This window comes from Notothenia coriiceps, unplaced genomic scaffold (assembly GCF_000735185.1).
Source record: "Notothenia coriiceps isolate Sejong01 unplaced genomic scaffold, NC01 NC01_scaffold00006104, whole genome shotgun sequence".
NCBI lineage: Eukaryota > Metazoa > Chordata > Actinopteri > Perciformes > Nototheniidae > Notothenia > Notothenia coriiceps.
The window spans coordinates 618,316-633,548 of NW_011338805.1; the positions used below are offsets into that span (position 1 = coordinate 618,316).

At 39.7% G+C, this 15,233-nt stretch overlaps 1 protein-coding gene across 1 annotated transcript; it reads right to left on the minus strand.

Moving 5' to 3' along the window:
• Positions 1-9,660: 9,660 nt before the first annotated feature.
• LOC104943467 (neurogenic differentiation factor 2-like) lies at positions 9,661-13,150 on the minus strand. Its single transcript, XM_010768896.1, has 2 exons — positions 12,888-13,150; positions 9,661-11,111 (listed from the first exon to the last, which is right to left on the minus strand). The coding sequence occupies exon 2, from the start codon at positions 11,096-11,098 to the stop codon at positions 10,022-10,024; it is 1,077 nt and encodes a 358-aa protein (XP_010767198.1). The 5' UTR covers positions 11,099-11,111; positions 12,888-13,150; the 3' UTR covers positions 9,661-10,021.
• Positions 13,151-15,233: the final 2,083 nt, after the last annotated feature.

Consider the following 15,233-nt stretch of genomic DNA (forward strand, 5'->3'; position numbering starts at 1 on the left):
CAACAAACCACTTTCCATGTATCCAATGCCTGACACGGTTTAATTCAAGTCCAAATATTATTATATACAAATCAGTTAGAGACACAACTCGATGACATGAATCCTCATTAAAAAGAAAATGGGCACTGTTGTAATTTCTACAATAACCATCCTAATGCCATAACAACAAGTCCTCCCATTTAAACACCAATAGAGATTATTTTTCCTTTGTCGTTTAGCTTTCCTTTCAGAATTATAAATGTGAATGTTTTCTGATCCAACTACTATCGGCAGGAAATTTGACGATGCATTCCTAAACTGTTACCGATCAATTAGAAATCCATCTGTTGATGTGACAATGCTGTGGTTAACATTAGGTTGGGGCCAGACGCAATATTGAGAGGAATTGTGGTTGAGTTAATTAAGTACTTTGTAAAATTGAAATGGCAGCCTCCGGATCTGAAAAGGGAAGACAATGTGGAAGTGCCTTAAATAAGCATTCTTTCTTCACCATCAGGGAGGGGACACCACTGGTTGCATAAAGAAGTCAAATTGTATAGAAGCCTACAAGAGAATTCTAGCTTCATTTGTTGCTCAGTCCACATTGTAAACATTAGTTTTTTGTCTCAATTGCAAGTTTATATTCTCCTTCAATGTGTGTCCCTTTTAAGTGTAAAAGGTTGTTTGGGGTGTGGCTCCTTTGTAGATAGGATGCTACCATGAAGTTGTTGTGTTTGGGTGTTCTTGTTTATGTCTCAAAACGTAAGCTCTTTCGCTGTTTTTCTTTGAGTTTAAAAAGTGAATAAAATGTAATCTTCACCTTTGATTCACCCTTTGATTTTTCAAAGATCCTGTATCTGTCAGATTATAGTAATGGTTTAATTAAAGTAAAGGGTTAGGAAACAATCGCGGAAATAGTTAAAAACTGCATAAATCCACATCTGAAAATAGTCAGCTGAAATACACAATAAACTCTGTTTTTTGGAATGTTTCCAAAAAACTACGTTGCCCAGATGTTCAAAGCAAGTTCTGAGAAAAATAGGAAGTATATATTTGTGTCCATTTGAAAAGATGTATGTCCTCAATGGGACAATGTGGTTTTTTAGAGAAGATATTTGAGTTAAGGGTAGCTCCTAACATATACTTATAACATATTCACTCACCATTTTATAACACAACATAGATCAACACATATTTTATTGGATCAAGGGAAAATGATACATCACTCGTAAGTCAAGCGGTTCCAGTCCTGTGCTAGTATTTATGTTCACATATACATCGTTGCATTTATGTGTGCATATGCATGAGCATGTGTTCTATCTCTATGTGACCCTCAAGACTCTCTTAAATGCAATGGAAGCACCCCCTCCTCCCCCATTCCCTCCATGTGGCGGTGGGAAGTGAGAGCTCCTCTTCACATTCCTCTTCTTATAATCTCTTTTAGTCTGAGAAAGCAGGCGTGGCCTCATATGTCAATATCTCGTCTCAGGGCTGCCATCGGGACACACACTCCATTATGTTTACTTCTTCCTAGCATTCAAAGAGGGGTCGAGGGAGATGGATCAAAGCGAGACAAAAATAGAGCATAATGTGGAGAAGAGGGGAGAAAGTGGGCACTAACCCAGGGGAAAGGCAGTGACATATAGGTTTCTTTGACTTCTGATAATCAGCATGAGAGAGTTATGTTAATAACAATACCAATTAATTACCAGAACATGATTGCCGGTTGTTAGTCAGTCGCTGCTTTACATAGCACAGTATTACTTGAATCATCACCTCAGAATATCCTATATACACAGGATTATGTAACCAAAGCAACATGGTTACAGTGTGTAGTACCTACAGTAACACCACATTGAATTATAATTATAATAATTTAAAATATTCTACATTACTGTTCACATATCTGTCTAAAGGTATTAGAGAAGTTTAGAAAAGACACCACCAGCTCCTCAATACATTTACATTTATTAAATCGTATTTTTCCCCGTATGTCAAGATTTTGAAAAGCACTGTATTTTATGTCAGCATCTGCCAGTGTGGGCCATCACGATAACAGTAGGCATACAAATATGTTAATTCCACTACTGTGGATATTTAATGTTCTCTGCTATTAAGTGGAAAAAGAGATGTGCATGTATCTGTTTCGGCAATTGGCCAAAAATGAGATTAGAATATATTGCCATATTGGTTATTGGCAAAATCCAATGTGATTCATCCCTTGATGCAATAACATATAATGGTTGGATGCCAGTGCAGAATAAAATATTTCCAGTTGAAATTTCAAGATGTCTTCTTTAGGGTTGTTTCTCTTTTACAAACCTCTTTAATGACGCTATGTAGTCCTCTCAGACCATACAGTTCACTGCTCTTAGAAATCTGCTAAACTGCTTAATTTGTAACATGTTTGTTCGCACCAAAACTAAAAATGAATGGGAAGGGAAAAATTGATGGCCAATATATTTACTGTATAATTTTTTTAAACATGTTAGCGCAGAAAACAGATCTGTCTACATGATTTTATGTACTGTAAATTATCTAAACCCACACAAACACACTTTTTTAAATTATTGCTTTTCTCTGCCACCTTTCCGACTAAATAGGTGTTACATATGCACAAAATACACACATGGTCAAATGCACACTTAGAGGTCAGAGCCACACAAAGTCGAAACCTGTGGGTGGCTGCTAAGGCAAGGCCAGCGACTAAAGAGGTGTGTGTGTGTGTGTGTGTGTGTGTGTGTGTGTGTGTGTGTGTGTGTGTGTGTGTGTGTGTGTGTGTGTGTGTGTGTGTGTGTGTGTGTGTGTGTGTGTGTGTGTGTGTGTGTGTGTGTGTTGTGAGCATCTGTATGTGTGAGGGACACTGTGGTAGTCTGTGTATGTGTGAGAGACTGTTTAAATTCAGTGACAGCTGTTCATTAGTCCATTACAACCCCACACTGCTGATTCCTCAAAGTGGCAGACACCAGCAGAAAGAGATGATGATCGCATGAACTCTGCAGGAAGGACAAAACACATAGCTGCAGAAAAACAGTTAATTTATTTTAATTCGTCTTAATTTTACAGATTTAAATGTTTATTCAGATATGCGATTTAGTGGCAAATAACAGAGTTGCAAGCTATTACTGACATTCTCCTTTTTCTCACTATTCATTCTATTTACTGTTATATGTTGTATTTCCTGTGCTGTGTGTACATATGGGGGCTGTCTGTTGTGTATAAGTGGGACATTATGGAAACATATGGACACTAGCATGAGTCTTATTTCACTGAACTTTAAATGAAATCTTCACACCTGGCAGTCTTACTGTATTTACATTAGAAACCTTTTAGTTGCATTTAAATGTTTTCATACAAAGGACTGTTTTACTTTAACTTCATTCAGGGCAGAAAGTTGAAATACATTTCTGGCAGTTAGTTTTATATCACAATGTATTCCATTTGCTGCTCAAGAGCTGAAGTGTGATTTGAGAGATAATATTAAAGTTGAAGTGACTAAGATATTATTTAAAATAAACACAATTTAGAGGGACAGCTTTTAAACTGTCTTCATTTTTTTTGTACTTTCCCCCTCCATAAAATTCCCTAAACTTCATCAGGGGTTGGAGCATAATAACAAAATAGCAGTACAATGTTTAACCAAATGCTTTGAATGGCTCCACGCTAATGTTACCAAGCATTTCTGCTATAAATAATCTTATCATTTACACTAGCCTATTGGACATCATCCTGTTTTGTAGACGCATGAGCAGCTACGGTAAACATATAGAAGGTTGCGGATATATATATTTTATGGATTCAGAGGAATTTATCTTAACTTATTAGGATCTTACTCCTTCACTTTCCCAGATTTGCTTTGGTGGGCGGAGATTTAAACCCAAAAACAGCAGATCGCCTCTCTAATCTCACAGCTATAACCTCTGTGTTTCACTTTTGAGAATTAACCCCGTCCATACCATCCATATGTCCTAAAAAACAATTGGCACTGAGCCTGGAAATCTACTACACAAAATAAACCTCCACTTATGTCGACAGTTTCATCAGAAAAAGCATGATGGAAGCATCTCTGAGCTATAATGTCATATATCCAATTTATTTTTGCAACCCCAATTGTTTTTGTACCTTATGTCCTTTCAGTTACTATAACATAAGTCCCTGTTTAACATGTTAAGAAAATCTAAATTAAATACATTTGACCGCCATCCAGCTGTTATTACTGACCTCTATCATGACCTTCCACAGCATCTGGCCAAATGTCTCACTGAATGATGCTATACATATTTAAAAAATCATAATAAATAAAACTCTTGGACTGCCGTGTGGTTTCAGTCAAAACATACTCAAAATGGCAGACACTCAGTGAGACACAATTGCAGGGGTGAGCACTATTCTGCAATTTGGGAGAATAACATTGCATGGAGTGTGTTATGTGAAGAAATTGTGTGTCTGTGTGTCTGTGTTTCTTTGTGTTTGTGACCAGCGAAGAAGGAGCCAAGCAGGCGAGGGTGTGATGTACTTTAAGAAGTTGAAAGTGTTGGATACAAGTGACCATGTGCCATGAGCGAGAAAAACTGGAGAGAAGAAAGTAGAAAAGGTGAGGAAAAAAAGTGATATGCCGGGGCTGTAAAAGTGCTGTGTGTGAGGAAAGAAATAAGTGATGGGTGTGAGAAGAGAAGTTTTTGTGTGGGATGAAGCGGAGACAGGAAAGGGGGCAAGGGGGAAAAAAAGGAAGCCAACATGCCATGAAGGAAAGGAGACAGAGGGAAGGAGAGGAGGAAGGAACAGAGGAGCGAGGGCAATGAGCTGGATTGAATACCATCTGACAGGTCCAGCTGGGAGTTTGCCCACCCCGCAGCACCGCAAAACCCCTCAATATGGAGGCCAATTACTGCTGCCCGCGTGACCGTGGCATGGCAGCATCAGAGACGCAAACCCTCCTCCTCTCCTCTCCCTTTTCCTCTGCCTCACCCCTCTTCATTTCCTCACACTCCCCCCCCTCCCCCCCACCAAAAAATAAATAAAAAACACTCACCATCTGTGCAGAGTGACAACAACCTCTATACCCATACCATGCACAACACAGTCTGTACACTGCACACACACTTGGGGCAAACACACACTTCAAACACAGCAAATCCTAACTCATGTGTGCTTTTACTTGTGAGCAAGTGCAGTTTTATTGTGTTTGAGAGTGTGTGTCCAAAAACAACACGGAGAGGTCGGATATTTTCCCACCTTCTGTATGTTTTTCTCCTCCTTTAACACGCAAAGACAGTTCAGGGAGTTTACCATCACACACACAACCATTGTTTCACAGATGCAGGGGAATTTCGCCTCATTTCTCTTCACAGAGCTGGGGCGTGGCGCTCAGGCTGGCAGGGGGGTGATGATGGTGGGAGAGTGCAGGGCAGGGTGGGTGAGCATGAGTGCACCCAATTCCCATGGTTGAGGTGACTCCCAAATTTAGCCTCATCTGCACCCAGACAAGCTCTTCTAAGTGGTGTTTTTTGTTTTTGGTGCCCTCTTTTCAACTGGTGTTATGGGGAGGAAAAGGGGAGTGTGTGACATATAACGCTTTCTCCTGTTACACACACACTGCTGGGAATTTGTCACTTATATTTTAATATTCAAATTGTTGTTGTTTTAGCTTGGTTTATTTCTTGTTCCCACCTCATGTCACTGTCCTCTAACCACACAACAGAACGCTCTATGTAATGATTGTATCACTGATTAGTCCCATGAAATATTTTTTCTAGATTAAACCCAAAATAATTAATCCGATAAATGTTGACCTAATCTTATAAATTGAGTAAAACTCTCCAGATGGAGATTTATGTGCGGTGGGGCCTGGGCCTATACTTTGTGCTGGGTTTCCTGCTGCGATTTTAGCGGATCAGTTGATCATATTAAAAGCAGTTAACTGGAGATCTGTGTGGGATTATATAATTACAGTAATTGCATGGTATTTTATAAACATTCATTCCAACAATTACGCTTGAATAGGATACCAATTAATTGATTTTATGGACTTTAGTTTCGTCAGTTAAGCCAAATTTGTCCGAGATATTTAGATTAACCGTCACATTAGGGTGATGTCCGCCCACGTGGCAGGTGTGCATTAAACTCCGAAAAATATCACATATCATAATAAGGAAATAATATGATAATTCGTTAAACCCGAGTTCCAAACAGGTCTGCTGGGGTTAACACGGGTTAATTCATTTTATATATTAAAGTCGTCTATTTCATGCATTAATAAGGACACAAGTAACAAACGTGAAACTGATTATAGGCCTAGATGTTTTTTTTAATAAAATGTACCATATATAGATTTTTAAATAAGGCTCGACCCATGAGTTTAACCGGTTAAAAGTCACGCGTAGTTTAGAAGTCTTCTGCAGTATTGACGTGCACGATTTAAACACAGTAAAACATCCGATCTGTTTCATCATCGCTCTATGCAGTCTCGTGTGAAAGTGCGTGACCGGAAGGGAAAAGGTCTCTTTTAGTCCGGGGCCGCGCGTGGACACTCAGCGGAGGAGAATAATGAACAGATGCTGAGTGAATTAGGAAAGAAATACTGGGTCCCTCCCACAAGGGCCACTTTGGCAAGGGCCGCCTGGCTGCCACGTGGCGCAGCTGGCACCGGGGTTGGTGATGGTGGGTTTACTGGTCTCTGGCTTTACTGGTGCTTAGACATTTAGCGCCTTGGCACCGAACAACGCCATCAAATCCTCCGCCAGCCGCCGCCCCTAACTACTAACTGAGAGGTTAGGGCAGAAAGTAAAATCGGAAAGGTGTCCCTCACCTCGTCCGTCGAGGCCTTTACCCTTCACACGGGACTGGAAACTAAAGTGGACTTGTAGTGAAACAGGAAGGCTGCTGAGAAAACAGGCTCGTTTTAGAAATAAATTAAAATATTATTTGGTGACCTAATTCTATACCCAAACACACAAACATGTTTTAATATTCAACATACCAATCATACAAGTGTCTGCGGATTTTTTGTTTTCTCAAAATGTTTTTGTTCGAGGGTTGATGTCATAAAACATCCTCTTCCTTTGAGAAAAAGCATCAGCAATCTTCCCGAGGTTACTTTTACTAAACCAAATTTGCATCACACTGCATAATACATGTTGCCTTGATAATCAAAATGCTAAATGTCACTGAACTTTAAAGAAATAAATGAAAGGTTAATATAAAATGTCTATATATAAATCCTTAATTGACTCTAAATTATTAATATTGGTTAAATTGTACAACAGTATATTCCAGATACCATTTTATTGAAGGGGAAACCCCCTCATTTAATTTTCTTATTGTGTTAACCCCCCTATAGACTTTGCTAATTATTAAAAAAAAACAGACGGAATATAAATGTAACATGAAAAGATATATAATCTTTTAAAACAAATTCAAATAATAATGTTAACGTTTTGTTTGCTTGTATTTGATCAGGCTTCAAATGTGTTTATTTGTACAGTTAACTTGTATTGGTTGTGTAGCAACCATTTGGACTGCGTATTAAATCTGTTTTTCAAGGTTTGTGTGAGTGTGTTTGTTTTAGTGTGTCACCATCCCTGGGCTTCTTCATTTCAAACCAACGGGTCATTGAGTCACCTGATTTTGCACCTGCCCAACTCAGCTGGGTCTTTTAGGCAACAATGAAATCAAATTAGGAATGTTTTTCCAAAAAAATGTCATCAATGTTATGTATTCACTGTAGCGGCTTGCAATGTAGAAAGTGCTTACATCTCTTCTGTTCCTTTTTTGCCGAGGTCAGTGCTGGATGGGACGGTTTCCACCCTGCGGTGCCCGGTGCTGATTTCCCCTGGACGTCCGCAACAACATATGGGACCCGGGGCAGCATTCCAAAGGCGGCTCCATCTATTCATGTAAGAAACCTCCAATGATGTGACCTAGCCCAAATACATTAAATTGAACATTGTTAAAAAATACCAGGAATCTATTGTAATTGAGAACAGCATATATCTTATTTTCAGAACTGCCATTACAAATATCAGCCTTTGCAACTAGGCCTTATATAAATACATATTTGTTTTTCAGGAGAACAAATAAAACGTTGAAAAAGCAGTCTCATTTAGTCATTCATGGTTAAAGACAATATTTTTGATAAATTACTTTGGCAATATGTGACTTGTTATCAAGATGATTGTATATTTTAAAATCACCTGGGAAGTCTGACAGGTGTTTGGTTTAAATTAATGCTGATGTGACAAGGCCCTCATCCACATTCATTGAGCTGAGCACCTTCATCTTAAAACACTCTTTGTGTGTGTGTGTGTGTGTGTGTGTGTGTGTGTGTGTGTGTGTGTGTGTGTGTGTGTGTGTGTGTGTGTGTGTGTGTGTGTGTGTGTGTGTGTGTGTGTGTGTGTGTGTGTGTGTGTGTGTGTGTGTGTGTGTGTGTGTGTGTGTGTGTGTGTGTGTGTGTGCAGTAGTCAGTGTATGCCGAGGCCTTTTGCTCACTCTCTAATTTGTAACATTACATTTTTGAATGTACTGAAGGCTTACAAATAAATAACCAACAAAACCTTGCAGGGTTTAACGTCATTCAAAATACTTAATGTAGTTTAAAATCATCTGGTGTGCTTTTCACATCATGCTACATGAGTTATTTTGTTGAGTGTAATGCCTAGAAATGTTTCTGTTGAAAGAAAATAAAAACATAAAATATCCAATCTGCTGTGTGTCACACTCTTTTACTGGGTCTGGAATTTCTAATAACTTTAAACTAAAATAGTTTATATGTTGTTGTAATGCAGATATATTTACTCCAATACACCCTGTTTAACAGTTAAGCAGATATTTTTGGTCTTATCGATATGCACATAATCTCAATCTCACCATTTCAAGAGTTTCACCCCAAGGTGATCTTGAGGAAACAAAGCTTTTGCACATTTCTTTGTATAAATTCCTTTAGAATGAAATCTAATTGAGGCCACTAAAAGTTAAAACCTAAAAATGTCCATGCTGAGGTGTGAGAATAAAACACAATGTAATATAACAAATACTGTGTGAATCAGAAGTCTCAGGTTTTCCAAAATTCAAACTCAGTGTGCCTTCTCCTAATTTAGCAATTTCCTTAAGACATTTCTTTGATTTTTGTATTTGAACTGCCTAATATACATGTTCACTGTGATAGTAAAGGCGTTTTGTCAAATGCAACAGCAGTTAGTTGTTACTCTTAAGACTATACAACATTTTAGATTTTTTGCTATCGGTGTTATTTTTTCCTTCTCAGATATTTTAGAAGCTACAGGCCACTTAATTATACCCACATCAATCAGAAAAAATATAAAATGTAATATAAAGTATTTTGTTTTCAAATAAACTTATGAATTCTCATTTTGTTAATTTCAAATTTTGAAAAATATCTGAATTTCACCTTTATGCACAAAAGTGATATTATTTGATTGAATTCAAAATATATTATTTATTAAGAAGAGCCTGAACAATCTCAACAGTTAAACCTTTTGAAATGCAATTTAAAGGCATCTGATTTTAAAAAAGACTAAAAAACGAAAAAACGAAAAAAGATAACTTCCTCAAAATATATTTTGACATGCCAATTAGAATCAGAATCCATTTTGTATTCAATGACCTTACTGGCTTAATCTTGGTCAAATTCAACGAAATTATTTCAGACACATTTCTATGTAGTTGAAGTTTGAAATTAATATTATTTAATATATTATCCACACAGTTTATGGGTGATTTCCCTCGATGTACAGAATAAGAGTTGTTCGATCATGTCAGACAGTTATAAAACATTTTTTTTTTATTTCTGTTTTTTGTGTCATAACATGTTTAGGCCTATACATCTTTTATGTCAATTGCACTCATTCTGCATACAGGATATTACTGGACACACTGATGGGATGTACAACAGTAGGGATGACATCAGTAGAATACAGAAGGTAATCGGAGGAATCTTTTTTGCCACTTCAATCTCTCTTCTCCTGCTTCCCAAACAATATTACACGTCAGGATTGTCATTTCAATGTCTGATTGTGAGGAGGACTCAGTTATGGAAAAAAGCATTGAGATCCTCATACGGGGGCGCCCTGTCATGATGCGGGTGCACGTCGTGAAAAGGTGGAATGTTTTCTGAGTGCGCACCGCCACTGCGCGCTCCCGAGGGCCCATATGGTATGCTGTGGCTGGGCCGAGACGTGGTCATTCCGGAGTAATGCATAGAGTAATGATAGTTCCTGTCTGCCTCTGGAGCCTCCTGCTGTCTCAGGCCACCGTTTATGCAGACGGGCGGGCTGTGCGGGGCCTCATAGTCCGGGCTGTTGTACTCAGGGGACGTCCCACCTGGGGGGTACACGGCCTCGTACCCGGAGCCGTAGGAATGGCCCCGCACGTTAAGCGCTGCACCCCCGGCCTGGTAATGCGGGCTGGAGATGCGGGAACACCGGTAGGAGTAGGGATTCACGGAGAAAGGAGAGCTGGGCACGTGGAAGCGGGCTCCCTCTGCACACGGCTCAGTCAGGAAGTTTCTGGTGTTGAGCTGCAGACAGCCTGCCACCAGGTTGGTAGTGGGCTGGGACAGGCCTTTGCACAACATCTGCACGTAGGCCACCACATCTGGCCGTTTCCCGTTGCGTAAAATCTCCCCCAGGGCTAAAATATAATTCTTGGCCAGCCTCAGAGTCTCTATCTTGGACAGTTTTTGTGTTTTGGAGTAGCATGGCACCACTTTGCGCAGACTGTCCAGCGCAGAATTCAAATCGTGCATGCGCGTACGCTCCCGCGTATTTGCCTTCATTCGGCGCACTTTGGAGCGCTCCGCGCGCGCCGGCGTCATCTTACGTTTCTTTGGGCCGCGCTTCTTGGGTTTGCCTTCACTGTTCTCATCGTCGCCCTCTTCCTCGGCCTCTTCATCCTCATCCTCATCATCATCGTCGTCGCCGGCCATCTCAGACTCGGCTCGGCTGCTCCCCTCCAGCGGGTCGTCCAGGTCGTCATCATCGAGGTCACAGGCCTCGTTCTTTCCGACCTTGTCCTTGCTGTCCTCGTGTTCAGTGCCCTCCGCCCAGTCCGCGGCGAGCCTTTGGACGTCCGGCAGGACCTCACTGAACAGACGGCTCAACATCGTGGCAAGCAACCTGCAAGAGACACAGAATAAACTTTACCTGGCTGTTTGCACCCTGCTGCTGTTTTGTTGGGCTGTTAAAGGACTGTGCATGTCCCTCACCCAAGGAAAATTGTTGAGCTGCAATAGCTTTTCCGTAAATACAAAAACTGTGGTAGGCCTATATAGTTTTCTGTTTTATCTGGACACTAATCTAGTAAATTAATATAAGGCTGACCTGGGAGAAAGGGTCATAATACACCTTTTTTAAGATGTAGATATTATGTCAATTTTGTCCCAAGTTTTTTCATTTTCACGTTTTTTATAGGACCGATTCCAGAGAAGGTAGGTTTTTTCTTTCTCACTTTTAAAAAATACAATCCGTTTGTTTTAATATAATAAAAGAAACAGTCTGGACCACCCCTCTGCCTCCACCTGTGCCTCGGTCTGTGCCCTCCAGCAGTCCGGCTCAGGGAGCGGTGCAGGCCCGCAGCAGGCCCCCCTGGGACGCATTAAGGGTGTGGGTCCCTCCTCACTCCTATAAATTACGAACCTGGAGGAATTCCAGCACAGCCATGCAGGCCACACTGGACCAGAGGGTCCCAAACCTTTTTTTTTTTTACTTTGAATTAACAGGTTTGTATTCAATCCGCTTTGGAATTTAATTTATAAGAGCCCCCTTTGAGAATATTTCTGGAATAAAAACGAAAGTATGCAATATAATCGCAGATATTTCAGGAAGAACGAGTATGCTGTTGAAATACCTTCAATCTATGGTTATAGTTTTTGCAGGTTCATAAAGGCTTTTTTGGACCCACAGGAAAACGCATGCCACAGAAAAAAACGTTTTAATTGATTGTATTCTTTATTCCCTCAGTGTGCTTTGTTTTTGATCTGGACTATTTTTTTTATTTCTCTGAGCCTCTTCTTTTCCTTTATTTAAAAGCAAGTCCCATGTTTTTAAAAGGTCACAAGGGGAGGTTTTATTGGGATATTTTATAATCATAATTCGTTCAAAAACTATATCTATGGATTGTTTTCCCCCCTCTAGGTTCACTGTATAATGTTGACTAATAATTCAGACACGTCATTTATTAAAGTGCCATTGATAAAAGCTGTGACATTTCAAAATCTTAAAGGATTTTTCCAGTAATCAGAGCTCAGCTGCTTGTGGAGTCCAAGGACGTTTTTTTTCTAATCTTGTAAGCACAATGTAATTAATGCCAACCAATACCTTGTCAATTAGCCTGTGTATCTCTATAGAGAATTCTACCCCCACAGTGCTCTGATGCGCGTCGTGCAGACACACACACACACACACACACACACACACACACACACACACACACACACACACACACACACACACACACACACACACACACACACACACACACACAAATACACCCCCACACCCCAACACAATTTACCGATAATGTAAATAAAATGCAGTCTCCAGTGCCCATCTTCTAACGTATTACGACACACATTATGGATACAGTGTGCCAGAGAACCATAGCTCGTATATGGATCTTTGTATATTTAAAGATTTATTTAATCAGATCTATCAAATTAAACACATAGAGATCAATATATTCGATAAAATCATCCAAAAACAACCTGGAGTAAAGATTAAAAGCTACGAGATCAAATTGCATGCGAGAAAAATATGCGAAAGATTTGAAAAATAGTCCTCTATTTTGATTAATAGCCTACTGTGCCACTTTAATTCCCTCTCACAGCCACAAAGACAAAACAAACATTGATCCGTTTATGATAGCCTTATATTGATAGAAAACGTGTAACCTACCTCCGTGGTGGAGCTCAGTGACGGGGCAAAGCGGGTTTGTTTACACCATGTCTCTCCGGGTGGGCATCACATCCACACGCCCTGCACGGATGCTTGTGCAGAAGAGACGCTGTGTTCTGCTCTCACACCTCTCTCCTCTCTGTCTGCTGCTGCTGCTGCTATCCCCAGCCCTAACGCGTGGAGGGATCCGTGTGGCACCTCAGAGGCAGGACTGGGTGGGTTACATACCAGCTCTGATGCCAGGCCCATATGGCTGGCACGTCATTGGCAAGAGCCATCACATGAGAGTCGGTGATTGACATGCGGCCGCATTCACAGAGACTGGCTTCCCCTGGGGGAGAGGGACTCGCCATCTGTCACTGAGCTGAAAGAGAAAATGGAATAAGGAGTGAATGGCACACAAAAAACGCACTGGATTCAAACAGCTTCTGTTAGCCTCCATCTTTGGGAAAAACGGGGTTAATCTCATAGAAGGTTTATGAAAACAATCCCCTTAGAGAAATAATTACAGCAATCCTGGTCATATTTTAGGATGATATCATTCTAGTAATATTGGGTTGTTCAAGGATTACTTATAGGATAATGATTTCGGTTGGAACGGGAAAACCTACAAATAATCCGCATGAGCCCTAAGGGGAAAATTATTATTGAATATTTTAATGATACAATTAGAAGAATTACCCCAAATAGGCCAATAGGAATAATTGGATCCCTATAGAAATGTTATGAGGAAACAAACAACAGGACATTTACAACACATAAAAACTGCCTTCACACAAAGGATAGATATGGGACCCGCCATAAAGATCAGAGTCAGGGTGCAATTGCCTAAACGAGTCAATTGAAGTGAGCCAATCACAGCGTCTTGGTTTGGGGTGCCAGGCTTGGCACAGGTGCCGGTGGGCGGGCTGGTGCCAAAGGCACAGATTGCGCAGAGGGGCCAGAAGATGGGGCAGGACAAGAGAGAGGGAGAAAATAAGAATGAAAAGAACCAATGCCATGGTGGTGCAGTACAGTTTATTGGCTCCTGACACATTTTCAGTGGAACAAAAAAAACGTTTGAATGATATTATTAGATCAACGTATTTCTGGTCATGGTTGTCCAGATGAAGTGCTGTGGACAGGGTCACACCCCAACATGGTGCCCCTGTGTTATCAATCTGAGGGACAATAATTCTCATTACATTCAGAATATTTCACAAATTCTGATTACGTAAAGGCTCATCTTTTGTCTTTTACATGTTTATTTTGTAATAAGTAAAAAACAATATAAGACACCACTTACAAAAAATAAGCATATAACAATATGTCATTGCTAAAATTGGACACATCAACTTAAATAATGAGGGTTTGTCTCCAAATAAAATAATCATATGATTTTGATTATTTCTATATAATTTAGAGGTTTTCAAGTTGAATGTCAAATACCATTATGCAATTCCTTCCAAAACTAAGTCTGAATCTATAGTAGCCTACTAAGGGACCAAAATAATTCAAATGTTTTGTCCAACCATAACTGACAACAACCTAAGAGGTGTTTTTTTTTGGCTTATTTCGTTTTAATTCAAAAGACAATTGTTGAGAAGAGTTGAGGTTAACATTCAGTCTGAATCATGAAATTAGTATCCCCACTGCATGGTTTTGGTTTCAAATGTAACCTTGAAATAATGTGCTCTAAACATGATCAGTCAATTGTAAAGAGCTCGCACACGAACAGAGACATTTAGTTTGTTTGCTTTCTCAAATTACGCATGGGTGACATCTACTGGTCATAAAATATTAGTGCAAGTCTGGAGAATAATGACTGATAGTGATATCATTTGTTATGCATTCCTATTGATAAGTGTTATTCTTCCTTTTAGGTTCCCTATTATGTGACCCTCACCCAATGACTCCAAATCATTGCACCATTGTGTAACAGCACTGGAAAAGAAGGCACATACCTTTTTATGAGGATTTATTTTGTTTTCCTATTATTTTATATGGTTATTTTAATGATAATTCAGCAGGGTTTTTTTTTTTTAACATCTTCCGTATGTAGGATTTTACTGCTTTTTCTGTTTTATATAAATATTGTTATTTAAACTCATCAGTTTCTCTCTGCAAAATCCTATTTCTTTCATAATGAGCACTTTTGGTACTTTAAATAGATCTTCTTCCACTCTAAGTAGGTTGCTGTCCCCTAGCGGTGGAATGAGAAAAGACACTGTGGCATTTTTCTTTTTAAAGAACAACAGTACTCAAAATAAACTGAACAACAGAAGGGCTTTTTATTTTTTATTTCCAAAGGTGGAAGTTTTACTCACAAAAGCAGCAACTCTCCAGAGCTGGCAGAGATCCAGAGCT

Coding starts and splice junctions, on each gene's coding strand:
- LOC104943467 (XM_010768896.1), bottom strand. CDS start 11,098: ATGTTGAGCCGTCTGTTCAGTGAGGTCCTGCCGGACGTCCAAAGGCTC.